General features: G+C 37.6%; 1 protein-coding gene across 1 annotated transcript in view; it reads left to right on the forward strand.

Moving 5' to 3' along the window:
- MALRD1 (MAM and LDL receptor class A domain containing 1) overlaps window positions 1-13,718 on the forward strand; it is a 794,572-nt gene that overhangs the window by 261,479 nt on the left and 519,375 nt on the right. Inside the window, exons 21-22 of the mRNA XM_047066301.1 lie at window positions 9,641-9,817; window positions 13,040-13,202. Of these exons, the coding sequence (XP_046922257.1) occupies window positions 9,641-9,817; window positions 13,040-13,202 (340 nt within the window). The remainder of the gene's footprint in view (window positions 1-9,640; window positions 9,818-13,039; window positions 13,203-13,718) is intronic.

Below are 13,718 nucleotides of genomic sequence, written 5' to 3' on the forward strand. Positions count from 1 at the left end.
TCAGGTTACGTGAAATATTCCTAAGGATTGTTGTGAACCATTTCTTCTCCGTATTACACATTTCTTTTATTTAAAAACAAATATATTTCCCATATTTATATCTCCATTCTCAACCTTTAACCCGAAATCCATACTTCTATACTACCTACCTACTCGACATCTCAATTGAGATGTTTAGTAGACACCTCAAAGACGATAAAGGAAAATAGCCTAAAACAAGCTATGATAAACTCAAATAAAACTAAAACCAACACCCTGGGCGAAACCCATTCCAGGCCAGTACATAGTGCTCTAATAGGACTGGGCATCAAGCTCTTGGTGGATAATCCTGGTGCTGAGTTGGAGGCTCTTAAATTGCATGGCAAAAGGGAGCAGTTTCCTTCCTGAAGGGATCAGAAGCATGTTAATTTAAAAATCAGTCGCAATAATCCATGTAGAGAGCGCGCTTGAGTGCTGAAAAGTTCACCTTCATCCCTGAGCCATCACTGTAGTGTTATTGGTCAGAAGGGCACCAGCCTCTCCCAGACATCATCCGGGGGCCGATTCCAGTTCTCTTGGTTGTATACATGTGACTCAGCTCTGTTCCTCTATCTCATCATCCTGGCAGGTTTAATGGCTTTAACTACTCTGTGCAGTGGTTTCCACAGAGCTCTGCAGAAAGCCAAATCCTTCCCTGGATAAAGCCAGCAAAAAGGAAATCAGAATTCAACAATTTACCCTCATCTCTCAATGGCTGCAAGTAAATTCTTGATTACTAATTGGCCCCTCGATCCTGCCATTCTTCCATGCCTCCCTCTCTCAGTAAATGACAGCCTCTTTCTAGTTGCTTACTTTCATTACAAATCTGGTTAGCCACTAGCTTCAAATATATCCAAAGCTGACTACTTCTTAGTACTCTTCCCTCAGTGCCAGCCACCATCGTCTCTGCATGGATTGTTAGATTGTCTTTGAGATGATCTCTGCTTTTACCCCTGAACTGTGTAATCGATTCTCAATACAGCAGGCAGAATGATCTTTTTCACACTTAGATAAGACCATGTCATCCTGTCTTCAGAGTCTACCTATGACATCCTATCACCTTCAGAGCAAAAGCCAGACTTCTGCAGTAGCTTCCATGGCTGGTCCCCTCATCCCTTCTGGAATTCGCCTTCTACTACTGTGCCTCCACTTGACTTCTCTCCACTACAAGGCCTCTTAGCTAATCCTTCAACACTCTAGTCCATTTGTGCCTCAGGGCATTTACACCTTCTTTTCCCTCATCCTGGATTGTGCTGCACCCAGATATGCATTCGACTCCCTTCCTTACTTCTTTCTGATCTGCCCCGAAGTTTCTTCTTTAGTAAAGACCTCTCTGAACACTACACTACATTACACACGCATACACAGTTCACAGTCTCTTCCTTGTCTGACATTTTCTCTCTCCTTCCCCTGTGTTATTTTTCTCTATAACACCTATCACCCTTATAGTTTTATTTCTGTTTTCCCCAACAGTGTTAACTGCATGACGGCAGGAATTTTATCTGATCACTGCCTTATCTCCAGAAACTTAAACAGTATCTGGCATGTAATATTACTCAATACACATTTGTTGGATAAATGGGTGGATAGATGGCTTTATCTTTTGAAGTACTTTATATGCCTTTGGTATGTATTTTAGTTTATTATTATTGCTAGAATATTAATTATTTTTATATGCAAGATTCTGTTATATGCCAGATTTGTTGAAAGCCAAAGCTCAGTGGCTTATAACTACAAGCATTTAATTTTTGCTCTCAACTATGTGGGTGGGCATAAAACAATAATGGAAAGAGTATGTGTTTCTTGTCCATAGTTCTTTATAAATCTATAGAGCGAGCTTCAAGCTGTGTATTTCTGTTGCTTGTGTTTATCTGGGACCAAAGCTAAAGGATGAAGGTCTTATCTGACATTTTGTTGTCGAGTAGAAGAGTGGGAAAAAAGAAAGCGCACTTAACGCTTCTGGTGAGACGTGGTATGCATTATATCTGCTCATGTCCAGTGATTGGAGCAAGTCATGTGGGCAAGCCTAACAAGGGGGAAGCATCCTCTACAATAAGAAGCTTGGCAAGGGTGGGGAATACAGACGGTCCTTATGAGAGAGAGAGCGAGAGCTGATAAATGGCACAATAATATAGTTTAGCACTCATATGTATCATCTTCTATAGTCCTCTAACATTTTTAAGAGTCTAGAATAATGTCTAGTCCTTTGCAGGTGAAGAGATATTAAATGTTGGATAGGATTGATGTTTCTGTTATCCCAGTTTTATGGAGCAAGCTGAGAAGGGGATCATCCGCCCAAGGCTACCTAGCTAGAAAGTGGCAAAGTACATCTGCTTCTTTGGACCACAGTGCTAACCACTGGCGTACCACACATCAAATACACTAACCTCTAAAGGAAGAGAATACAATTTCTACTTTATAGATATGAACAATTAAACCGCACAAGAGACCTGGATGAAAATACCCAGTTGAGGGAAAGAATGGGAGTTTCACTTAAGTGTGTTTGATTTTAGTGACCAGGGTTTTCCCAAATGGCCTCCAACTCTGAACTTATGGAGCATCACTGTGACCCCCGTGGCAGAGGGGAACATGAAAGAATATAGAAAGGGAAAACAAGTTGTGGTTGATCCTGTTGCTACTCCAGTTATCTTGATAATTAGATTCTGTGACCAATGGTTCCAAAGGAGGGGGAGAAGAGCTTCCAGACCTAGGGGCAGAGATGAGAAATATCAGTTACAGACCTTGAGTCCTGATTTTCTCGTTCAAGTTTTGGAAGAAAAATATGGACTTTAAAAAGCTGCCTGAACTGTGTGGTTTTAACATTGGCTTCATAGCAAAAGAAACATGGGGTTGAAACCACAAAGCCTGTTGAAGCTATAGGTTTCACAGAGGAATTTGGTGTAATCTTGCCATCAGATGAAAATAAAAGCAAAAATTGTCAATAAAAATATTGGTCTTGATGATTACCAGTTTTTTTTTTTCTCCTGTTAGCTGACATGGGATCAGCACTTATAGATTGACTTACAGACGTTGGTTTGTTTTCAATATAAACTGATTATTTATTTACAGCATTTTTCCTCCTTGGCTAATAAAACAAAATAAAGCAAAAACTTATAAAGCACATACACACAGATGCAAAATATTGACCTGATCCCCCAGTGTGTGGATTGGCTCATTCCCTACAACTTTTATTTAAAATTTTTTTTTTCAACGTTTATTTATTTTTGGGCAGAGAGAGACAGAGCATGAACGGGGGAGGGGCAGAGAGAGAGGGAGACACAGAATCGGAAACAGGTTCCAGGCTCTGAGCCATCAGCCTGACGCGGGGCTCGAACTCACGGACCGCGAGATCGTGACCTGGCTGAAGTCGGACGCTTAACCGACTGCGCCACCCAGGCGCCCCCCTACAACTTTTATTTTATACTCAAAGTGACCATAAGGAGTCACTTATTTCTTTTTTACCTGTTCCCTCAAAATCAACCTCTTTCCTTCATTCCTTCTTGTTCCTTCTCATGACATCACTGTTCTTTAGCAACCCAGGCTTGAAATTCCACAGCATTCTTTGCCATTCCCTTTAAAACTGCTCACTTGCAAATCCTGCTGACCTGTCTTCAAAATATTTCTCCCATCTCTTCTGTTTTTTCCCCTTGTTACCTTGGTTCAGAGCAGCGTTGACTTGAATGGTAAGCTTTTTAACCGCAAACTTTTACTAATTTTACCCCCAAAGTATGTATGCTATAAATTAGTTTCCTTTCACTTTTTCCCAGAACATCAATTATGTGCTTTTCCAGGTCACCTCTTTCTCCTTTTCTAACTTCTGGTTGTTTCTAGCTTAATTTTCAAATCCATTCTCTATTATGGATTGTACCTTCTTCGTTTCAATACTTTGATGAATATAGATTCTTGTTTTAAAACTAATCCAGGAGGATACTGGAGAGAAGACTTTATAGGCAAGATTAATCACATTTCTAGGGAAAGTAGACAAACTTAGCCATGCAATAGAATCCTGTGAATTTTTTGGCATCAGTGTATGATGATGTCACTCATTTCCAGAGTACGTAATAATGGAGAATGATGGCAAAGTTAAATCCCCTCACTTTGAATCCGATCTTCAGAGTAGATCTTAAGTAAGAATTGTTGCCAGACAACATTCAGATTTAAATGTAAGTATCCCAAAGAATTATCTGTTTTGCCTTCTTCTTTTGTCGAAACTACATTAGAAAAGCAAGACTAGTGTTCCCTTCAGAAGAACACATATGACAGTTTTCTATCTTGCATCAAGGGTTATTCGTGAGATAATTGGGTTATTTGTAAAACTAAAGCCATAACTACATGGCTTCACAACATACTGCTTACAAACTGGGAAAAACACTGCCCAAACACTTTTCATCCATCCTATTTTAAAAATTTGGACTTCCGCATTGTCTAAATTTAGATTTTAGACAAATTTAGACAAATTTAGACAAAAATTTAGATATTCCGCTACAAATATCAATTATTAGAATGAATATCAGCATCCCAAGATTTTAGTGTTTTATTTCTCTCAGGCAAATTGTTACTAAGTCAGCGACATGTCTTGCAACTGATGATGGCTTAAAACTGAGAAGGTACAGTAACCGTAGGATGCTTCAGCACAATTTTTCTGATGTCTTCTCCCACCCGCTGAATGGTTTTGGTTGTTTTCGTTGTTAAACTGATTGATTTGGTTGAATTCTTGGCATCCCTCCTCATTAACCTCAATGTCTCATCAGCTTTATCTAATAAGTGCTTGTTGAGGGCTCCTTTCTTTCTGCAAACAGTCATGTTTGTTTCAGTGGGAATGAAAAGGTAAGGGAAAAAGTATGGGTACTTTTGTCTTCACTTTTAAGATCTCACCAGCAGCTTTTTACCTTATAATATTAAGCTGTTTGGTGTGTTTGTTACATTTGCCTCAGAACAATACATTCCATAAAAGCACTGGTGTTAAGGTCTTTCTACCATATTTTTCTGAAGGAAATACAATACATACCCCGAAAAAATATAAATTATTGGAAATATTTACAGTTTGATAAAAGACTTCAAGGCAACATAAAGAAATTTGACACTCATGATTGCAGTCTTAAATATTCTGGTTTTAGCATGTTTGGTGTAGTCTGGCAAAATATAGGAAGTTTATAGGAATATTAGCAATATACAGAAATATATAGAAAATATATAGGAAAAAAGTTGGCCAAAGCCTGTGGTCCATTCAATTTAGTATTTTAATTGTGCTTCTACAAAATGAAATTGGACAACTAAGTAACTTAACCTATTTTAAAGTTAAAAATTTACAATTTTGTCATCTTTTATTTGAGAGAAATGCTAAATACCAAAAATGGACAAGGCTGTTAAAATACTTAGATTTTAGCTTGAAAATTGTTCAACTACTACTTCAGTCTATTTGTAGTCACTTTGATGTACAATATAGTGTCTGTAAAGATGGAAAATACTTTGTACCACCTAGAAAATTTCATTGAATGCATGGGTGAAAGCAACAGTGTTTCTAAAGAGCTGATTTGTCATTGCAGACGAGAAAAAAGACACCTCCAAAATACGTGGCAAACAGTGTATCACATAGCTGTTATAAATTCTATTCAAAGAATAGCTAACTTTTAGCAAAACCTACTCTTGGAAAGGAGACCTTATACAGACATTCAGTACGTTTATGCTGAATGTAGTTGTTTCGCCTTGTGGGTAGGACTATATTACTGTGTTCAGTGCAAAAGAAAAAAAAATACACTTTTACTCTGGAGATATTTCAGATTTTTAAATTTTCTGAAGATTGATCATGTTTAAACCTCAAGTAGACTTTTGGATTTTTTAAATTAAATATATATCTTACCATCAGAAGTCCCAGGAAAACCGTAGACATTGTTACCTGGAGATAGATGAAGATCAACTAGACATATCAGTCAAAAAGTTCACACATTTATGGTACGTTGAAGCTGGCAATAATTTATTAAGGACTAGAAGTGTTAAAATATCGGTTTTATTTTCTTAATTACCAATGTGGGAATGGCTGTAGGGAGTGGAGTCTCATATAAAATAAATGGAAAATCTGTTTTATCAGAAAGATTACATTAGGGTAGCACCAAGTATACTTGCTACAAGCATTCACAGAGCAAGAACTCCAAGTCCCTCTGGAGCCTGAGTCATCTACTTATGAGGACAGGTGCACAGGTGAGTTGGTTTCCCTGTGGCTTAGGGATGTGGAAGAAGATCAGCTCAAACCAGACTAATCTCTGCTTCTTAGTGTAAATTTCAGTCATTTACATTTCACCTTTGCAATTTTGTTTAATATGCAAAGTTTTTTGTGGTATTTTGTTCAAAGACACTGAACTCTATCATTGCCATCAACTCTAGCCTTTTAAGCAATTATAGGTTAAAAATAATTGTCATAACTTTTGCAATGGACTGAATGTTTGTATGCTCCCAGTATTCATATGTTGAAGCCCTCACACCCAATGTGATGGTATTTGGAGGTGGGACCTTTTAGGGGTAATTAGGACTAGAGTAGGTCATGAAAAGTGCTGCCCTCATGGTGGAATTAGTGCTCTTATTAGAAGAGGAGAGACGTAAGATCTCTCTGTCTCTGTCTCTCTGTCTCTCTCTCTCTGCATGAGTATAGAAAGCCATGAAAGGACATACCCAGAATCCGAGAATCCAACCATGCTGTCACCCTGATCTTGGACTTTCAGCCTCCATAACTCTGACAAATAAATTGTTGTTTAAGCCACCCCGTCTACAGTATTCTGTTATAGCAGTCCAAACTAAGATAGGCTTATTGTTCTGGATATGTTTCACTATTAAAATTGTTCCAAATTCATATTTAAAAAATTAACAAAACTATCCATATACTACAAGAAGTAATTTCTAGTATCCCCTGAGTTAGAGTATGATACTTTAGGAAATACTGCTTGAGGTCATTGCAGAGTAAAACAAGTTGACTTTCATGGTCTTTAGATGAAAGTCTGGGCCATCTTCACAGGCCGGAGAATGTGTCAGAAAGCTTGCAGTCCTTTGCATGCCTCAGTTTCCAAACTGAGTCTTGGCCTAACGATGTTTCAGGCCTCTGTTTTTCTTGTGCATGCCAGATGCCAAGGAATCAGGCACACACAACTCCATAGTTATAAACACCACCGTTTCCAAAGTTTGGCTCAGGAATAAGAGACACTTCCTCTGTTTACTCTTAAATACAAACATATTGGACTTACTTGGTTTTTAAGATGTACTCATTCTGGCAGAATAACAAAGAATAATGAGGACAGGACAAAGAATTTCAGGATCTTCCAATTTCTTTTTACAGTACTGGTCCTTTTACCTTCATTTCTGGCTCACTTCTGATAGACTAAATGAGTTGTCTCTGTTTTTCCTGAGCATTGGCTCATCAACCTTCTTTTTCTAAGACATCCACTCATGTTCATGATATCTTCTTAAGGGGAACTATTACCTCATTTAAATTGAAATCAGGCCTAAGGATGCAAATATGGCAACTGGTTTTAATAATATGGCAGACCAGGTGATCTGAACACTACAATACTGTATACACCTAGAAATGTCAAACACGCATTTATTTAAATGTTAAATTGAGCTTAAAAAAGAGAAATCTCCAGATGAGAGGAACCAAATATGGAAAAATAGAACAGGAGACATAATATGACTGGCAAAATTAAGAAGAAAATATAGAATGGATGAGAGGGAGGAAAAGGGTAAAATGAAACCCAAGAATGAATCCTAATGTCAGTTGTGGAAAGCCAACAATGGATTGCTGAGTTTGCAAGGAAGGCCTGGGCATGCATACCTGTCCTCTTAGTTTCCTCTTTTCTTTTTGGAGCTAGTTAGCTGAAGGGGGCATGAAATCTGCTTCGCTTCTTGCTGTAGTTCTCAGTGGTAAGCTTCCGTACAGGAAGAGCTGGGAGTTTTCAGCACAGGTTATAACCTAGGCTGTTTCTTTCATGAGTTTTATACGTTAAAAGACCACTTGTCTACAGGTATAAATCATTTTCATCATTATCAATTTCATTATCAATCATTATCATTCATCAATATCATTACCAATATCATTATCATAACAAGTTGATATTTTGATCTCCCATCTGCTTCAGTCTTAGCTCTTAATTACTGCAAAACTTGAGCTAAGAAAGAAAGTACTACTTATTGGATTTTCCCCAGATTCCCAATAGCACCTGAATCCCCAGTCCTCTGGGTACTGGATGTTTGATATTGCTCAGGTCTCTGCTCTTTTCTCCAAACCCTGTGCTTTGGTTTATTAGTTCCCTGGGATTAAAGTAAAAGATTCGCTCTTCTCTTCCGTGTCAGAACCACCTGCAAATCATTCTTCACACTAATGCTAGAAAAGTATTTCTTACAGTGGAAATTGTATACCTTGGCATTTCTCTACCAGTTTTTGTATTTATTTCAAGCCCTAAATTGGACCCACTTAGCCCTTTATGATGTGGTAATTGTCTACTGTCTAGTTCCACATCTAGTGACTTTATCTTACACATTCTTACTCTATCATGAGATGTTCTCTGTGCCAAACTCTCACAGTTTTGTGAAACAAAAAACAACAGGCCAGTATATTTTTCTGCCTTCACACAAATCTTCTCTATCATCCAAAAAGACCTTGTACCTTTTTTCATCTTGGCAGTAACTCATCATCCTTTAAAGCTAAGAACTTTTAACTTAAGCATTACTTTTCTGGAAGTCTTCCATTTGTCCATCTGTTCATTTACCGTGTCATCCATTCATCCATCTTTCCACCTGTCTCTTAACTCATTCTACAGTGATTGTCTACCCACCATGTACTGTGGTCTGGGAATTGTGCTACGAATGCAGGAGTAAAAGGGTAGGTGTCGTTCTTCCCCCCATGGCGTCATAATCTTTATCATAAACATATCCCATGGAACCATAATGAAAGATTTACCCGAGTGCCTTATCCACTAGTCAGTAAGTTATTTTACAACCATGATGGCATATTTGGCTTTCAATGCATTGTACCTACATGTCCGTGGCACAGGGTGTTGTTAATAAATGCTGATGGACTAACTTGCTGTGTAAATTCTATAAATGTCTTCTAAGTTCTGTAATGTCATACATTATTATCTTAATTATGTAAATACATCCAGGTGACTACTTCTGGTTTAGTTCTCTCTTGCAACTTTGAATCTTGAATATCTGAAGACGTTTGAAACAGGGTGAGGAGATGTTGGATTAATTGTAGCAGGTGGAAGAACAAAGTTTCTTAACCTAGTGGCCTAGAAGGTTTAACCAGGCCTTGACTCTGGTTCCTAATGCTAGCATCTGAGACTCCCTTGGTTCCCAGTGATCCTAGCCCTGTCCTCGAGCCTTCCATTTATTCAGCAAGTTTTGAGTAGTTTGTCTGTAATTTCCATCTGTACCTTCATCTATTTATATCCAGCTATTTGTTATTGCCAAGACCTAGAACTCCAACTTACATGCTTACATAAAGTTCAGCATATCGCCAAAGGCCACCAAACATTCTTCATAATATTGAATGTGAAACATCTGTAGAAAAGCTTATTGTGTGAAATCCTACATGAAAAACCTGCTAAATGATGCCTGTATGTTATCTCTTATCAAGGTAATTTGCCAGTGGATCTCCCAACTCCGCCTGAAATGTCAGCTCCGGTCACATTACCTCCACACAACTGTACAGACAGTGAATTTGTTTGCAGGTCCAGTGGTCACTGTGTTGAAAAAATCCAGAACTGTGATTTTAGATATGACTGTCCTGACCAATCAGATGAAGCATTCTGTGGTAGGTGAATTCCTATTTTGTGTTAAATATAGCCACAAAACAGACAGTACTAGTGTAATCTCTAAGTAGCATGGCCTAGTGTCCTAGTTACAAATTTTCAACCTGGCTTAGAGCAGGTTTTAATATAAAAGCTATTCATATAGGAAATTATAGTAGAAGAATCAGCATGCATTCTTCTGTGCTGCTCAACAAGAGGTAAGTGTTTTTAAATTGAATTTTTTGGATTCAAAACACTTGTGTGTTTTTTTTAATTTTTTAACATTTATTTATTTTTAAGAGACAGAGAAAGAGCACAAGTAGGGGAGGAGCAGAGAGAGAGGGAGACACAGAATCCGAAGCAGGCTCCAGGCTCCGAGCTGCCAGCACAGAGCCCAATGTGGGGCTCAAACTCACAAACCATGAGATCATGAGCTGACTTGAAGTCGGACGCTCAACCAACTGAGCCACCCAGGCGCCCCAAGAATAAAAACACTCGTTTCATGGACTGTACTCGACTCCAAGACTACAGTTTACTAGTTCTTTTCTATCCATCCCTGTTTGTTTCTCTTCTACTCCTCACACTCGTGAAATGGGAATGTTTAAGGTGGAAGTATTATAAAACCCTCATATTAGATGAATTTGTCCAAATTTTCCATTGCCAAAATATAAAATGAATAATATGTTAAATATGTAGAATTCATACGAACCAATACAAATGAATGCTTCAGTTCCTGTGTCCCATTGAAAGATGGTTTTCATTTATTGGCATCTGCCAATCCATGGCATTTAAGGCAAATTTGTAATTTAAGAGTGAACTTCTCAGGCAAAGACACAATCTTAGAGAAGAAAAATTAATCTGTGTCTGAGTGGACAAAGCACAAGATAGAGCAGAAGGAGTGAACACTTTCCCATTATTCCCCTTCCCTACTGTATATTGGATAGTATATGAATTTACTGTACTATTTCTCAAGTGTCTTGATGATATTAAGGGTTCGACCATGCAGAAAATACAGAGTATAGCTGAAACTGTAATTTGTCTTCTGTCAGCATTGTCAAGAAATTCTAAAACTTACAAAGTCAATTAAGGTTCATATTTAATGTAAGAAGAGAAATGCTTTTTAATGTACAAATATACAATAAATTAATCTAGACGCCAAAACTCATAAAATCAAAGCTAACTCACTGCGTGGATAAGAGGTTCTTAACCCTTAACTCAAGTTGGGGAGGAATATAGGCTACGCATTGCAGATGGAAGATAAAGTAATGGAAGATTGTGTAGTATTCAGACTTCCTCATGGGGAGACAACATCCTCTCAGGATGGTACATAAGTTGTGGCGTTTCTAAAAGTTTACACAAAATCTAGTTAATTAATGAATGTCTTTAGCGAATACTGACTTTCTTCTTAGTTCAACTTTGTAATTTTAGTAATGTAATTTATGATGGGGTGGGAAGATTTGAGAAAGTTCTTCAAATGTCCTGACTGAAGGGCTCCTATTAAATTATTATTTTAAAAGCATGGTGTTATTTATTTATTAAAAAATTTTTTAATGTTTATTTATTTTTGAGACAGAGAGAGACAGAGCACGAGCAGGGGAGGGGCAGAGAGAGAGGGAGACACAGAATCCAAAGCAGGCTCCAGGCTCCCAGCCATCAGCACAGAGCCTGACGCGGGGCTCGAAGTCATCAACCGTGAGATCATGACCTGAGCTGAAGTCAGATGCTCAACTGACTGAGCCACCCAGGCGCCCCTTATTTATTTATTTTAAATACCCATGAACTGAATTATTAAATTCTGAACAAATTATATGCTCTTGCCTCCGCCATCTTTCTGTAAGATGAACTATAACTAAAAATCTGCCGGTTTGGTCTTACATTTTCCAATGTTTTTTTATTGTGTATAAAAAACACAGCATGAGACCTACCCTCTTAACAAATTTTCAAGTGTACAATGCATTATTGTTGACTCTGGGTACAGTGTCTTGCAGCAAATCTTTGAGCTCATTTGTTTTGCTTGACTGAAACTTTATGCCTTCTAATTAAAAAAAAACAACAACAGTGATTCTTTTCTTTTTTAATGATATGAAAAACAAAATTCTGGGGCACCTGGGTGGCTTGGTCGGCTAAGCGTCCGACTTTGGCTCAGGTCATGATCTCACGGTCCGTGAGTTCGAGCCCCGCGTCGGGCTTTGTGCTGACAGCTCAGAGCCTGGAGCCTGTTTCGGATTCTGTGTCTCCCTCTCTCTGCCCCTCCCCCGTTCATGCTGTGTCTCTCTCTGTCTCAAAAATAAATAAACGTTAAAAAAAATTTAAAAGAAAAACAAAATTCTACTGAATTTTAAATCTCTTCATAAGATAAATATAATTATATGATCAATATTAACGTCAGAGATTAAATAACACACCTGAATGTCATGATTAAAAATCACTTTTTATTTTTGATGGAGTGTTTCCTTCTCAAACTTTACACTAAATCATGAACTCAGTGATGATAGTGATTTGCTAACACTGCTAATTCCATTTAAAAGCTGATGTGTCCACTACATCTTCTATGGCATACACAAGAACAGTGGATAATTTAAGACAGACCAAAAGGCACATGAACATGTTCAGAGAGAAAGAGGAAGAAAACATTTCACACACAACCTATGTATTTCAAAAATCAGTGGACTTGTAATTTCATGTGATATTAGAACATAGTCATTACGAGAATATTGAAAACTTTCAAGGAAAGAGGTCCAATATAGAAGTTATTGTAAATATTATTGCTTGGAACTTGAGTAGTTTGGAATTTGCACTAATTCCTTCAGAGACCGAAGTCAGGTTTAGCTCTATAATAATACTGTGGTTACAGAACAGACTTACCAGAACTTGGGTCGTGTAAGCAATGTAGGTATTATGTGAGAAGAAACTGCCAATGCTTAGATTGCTGCTTTAGGACCTAATTGAAATCTCACCTCCTTATCAGAGCAAATTCTTTAGTTTTTGCATTTATTCCCATGTTATAGCTACTATAGATATTTGAATATAGTACACGTAGATTTCTTTAAAACTCTGCTAGTAACTATACAAATCATTTGCCTAATTATTTTAGTGATGCTTAAATAATAATAATAATAATTAATAATAATAATAATAATAAAGAAACCCAACAGTAAGAAAGTGCTTGATACAGGTAGAAATTGCCATTTATTGACACATTTATTGTGATTAGCTCATCTTGTCTTTGTTCTTTTCTCTTCAAGCCATGAAAGTTTGCAGCTTTGAAAAAGGAAGCCTGTGTGAATGGTACCAACCGATCCCAGAAAATCTAATTCGAGATTCAAACACATTCAGGTGGGGACTTGGCAATGGAACCAGTATTCATCATGGGGAAGAGAATCACAGGCCTTCGGTGGATCATACAATGTAAGTGACTACATATTTTGAACATGTCTCTTAAGAACTGTGTGTTAAGCAGTTCCCAAATTCCTGACATACCACCTTACCGAAAGCCAATGCAATTATAAAGATGAATGTTTAAGTTACAGAGTAAGTGGGCTAAGTGCACTCTTTCATATAAAATTGAAAATAAAACCAATTATTTAGTTAAAAAAGCTGTAAATACTCTTGTAAAAGTCATAGAAACTTGAGAAAAGTATAAGAAAAATAATTTGTAGTATCACCACTCGTTGAAAAGCACTGTTAATATATTGTTCAAAATGATCTGGGGCATCTGGCTGGCCCAGTGGGTAGAGCATGTGACTCTTGATCTCAGGGTTGTGAGTTCAAGCCCCATGTTAGACATGGAGCCTATTTAAAAAAATTTTTTTTAATTAAAAAGAATAAAATTATCTACTCTTTCCTTTCTCCCCTTCCCCCCACCCCGTGCCCCAAGTCTGTTTTCCCTATTTCCTCCTTTTCTAGCTCATCTTTCTCCTTAAC

The sequence above is a fragment of the Lynx rufus genome, unplaced genomic scaffold, assembly GCF_022079265.1.
Source record: "Lynx rufus isolate CCGP_SWC_20201006 ecotype Redwood Valley unplaced genomic scaffold, mLynRuf1.p SCAF_7, whole genome shotgun sequence".
Lineage (NCBI taxonomy): Eukaryota > Metazoa > Chordata > Mammalia > Carnivora > Felidae > Lynx > Lynx rufus.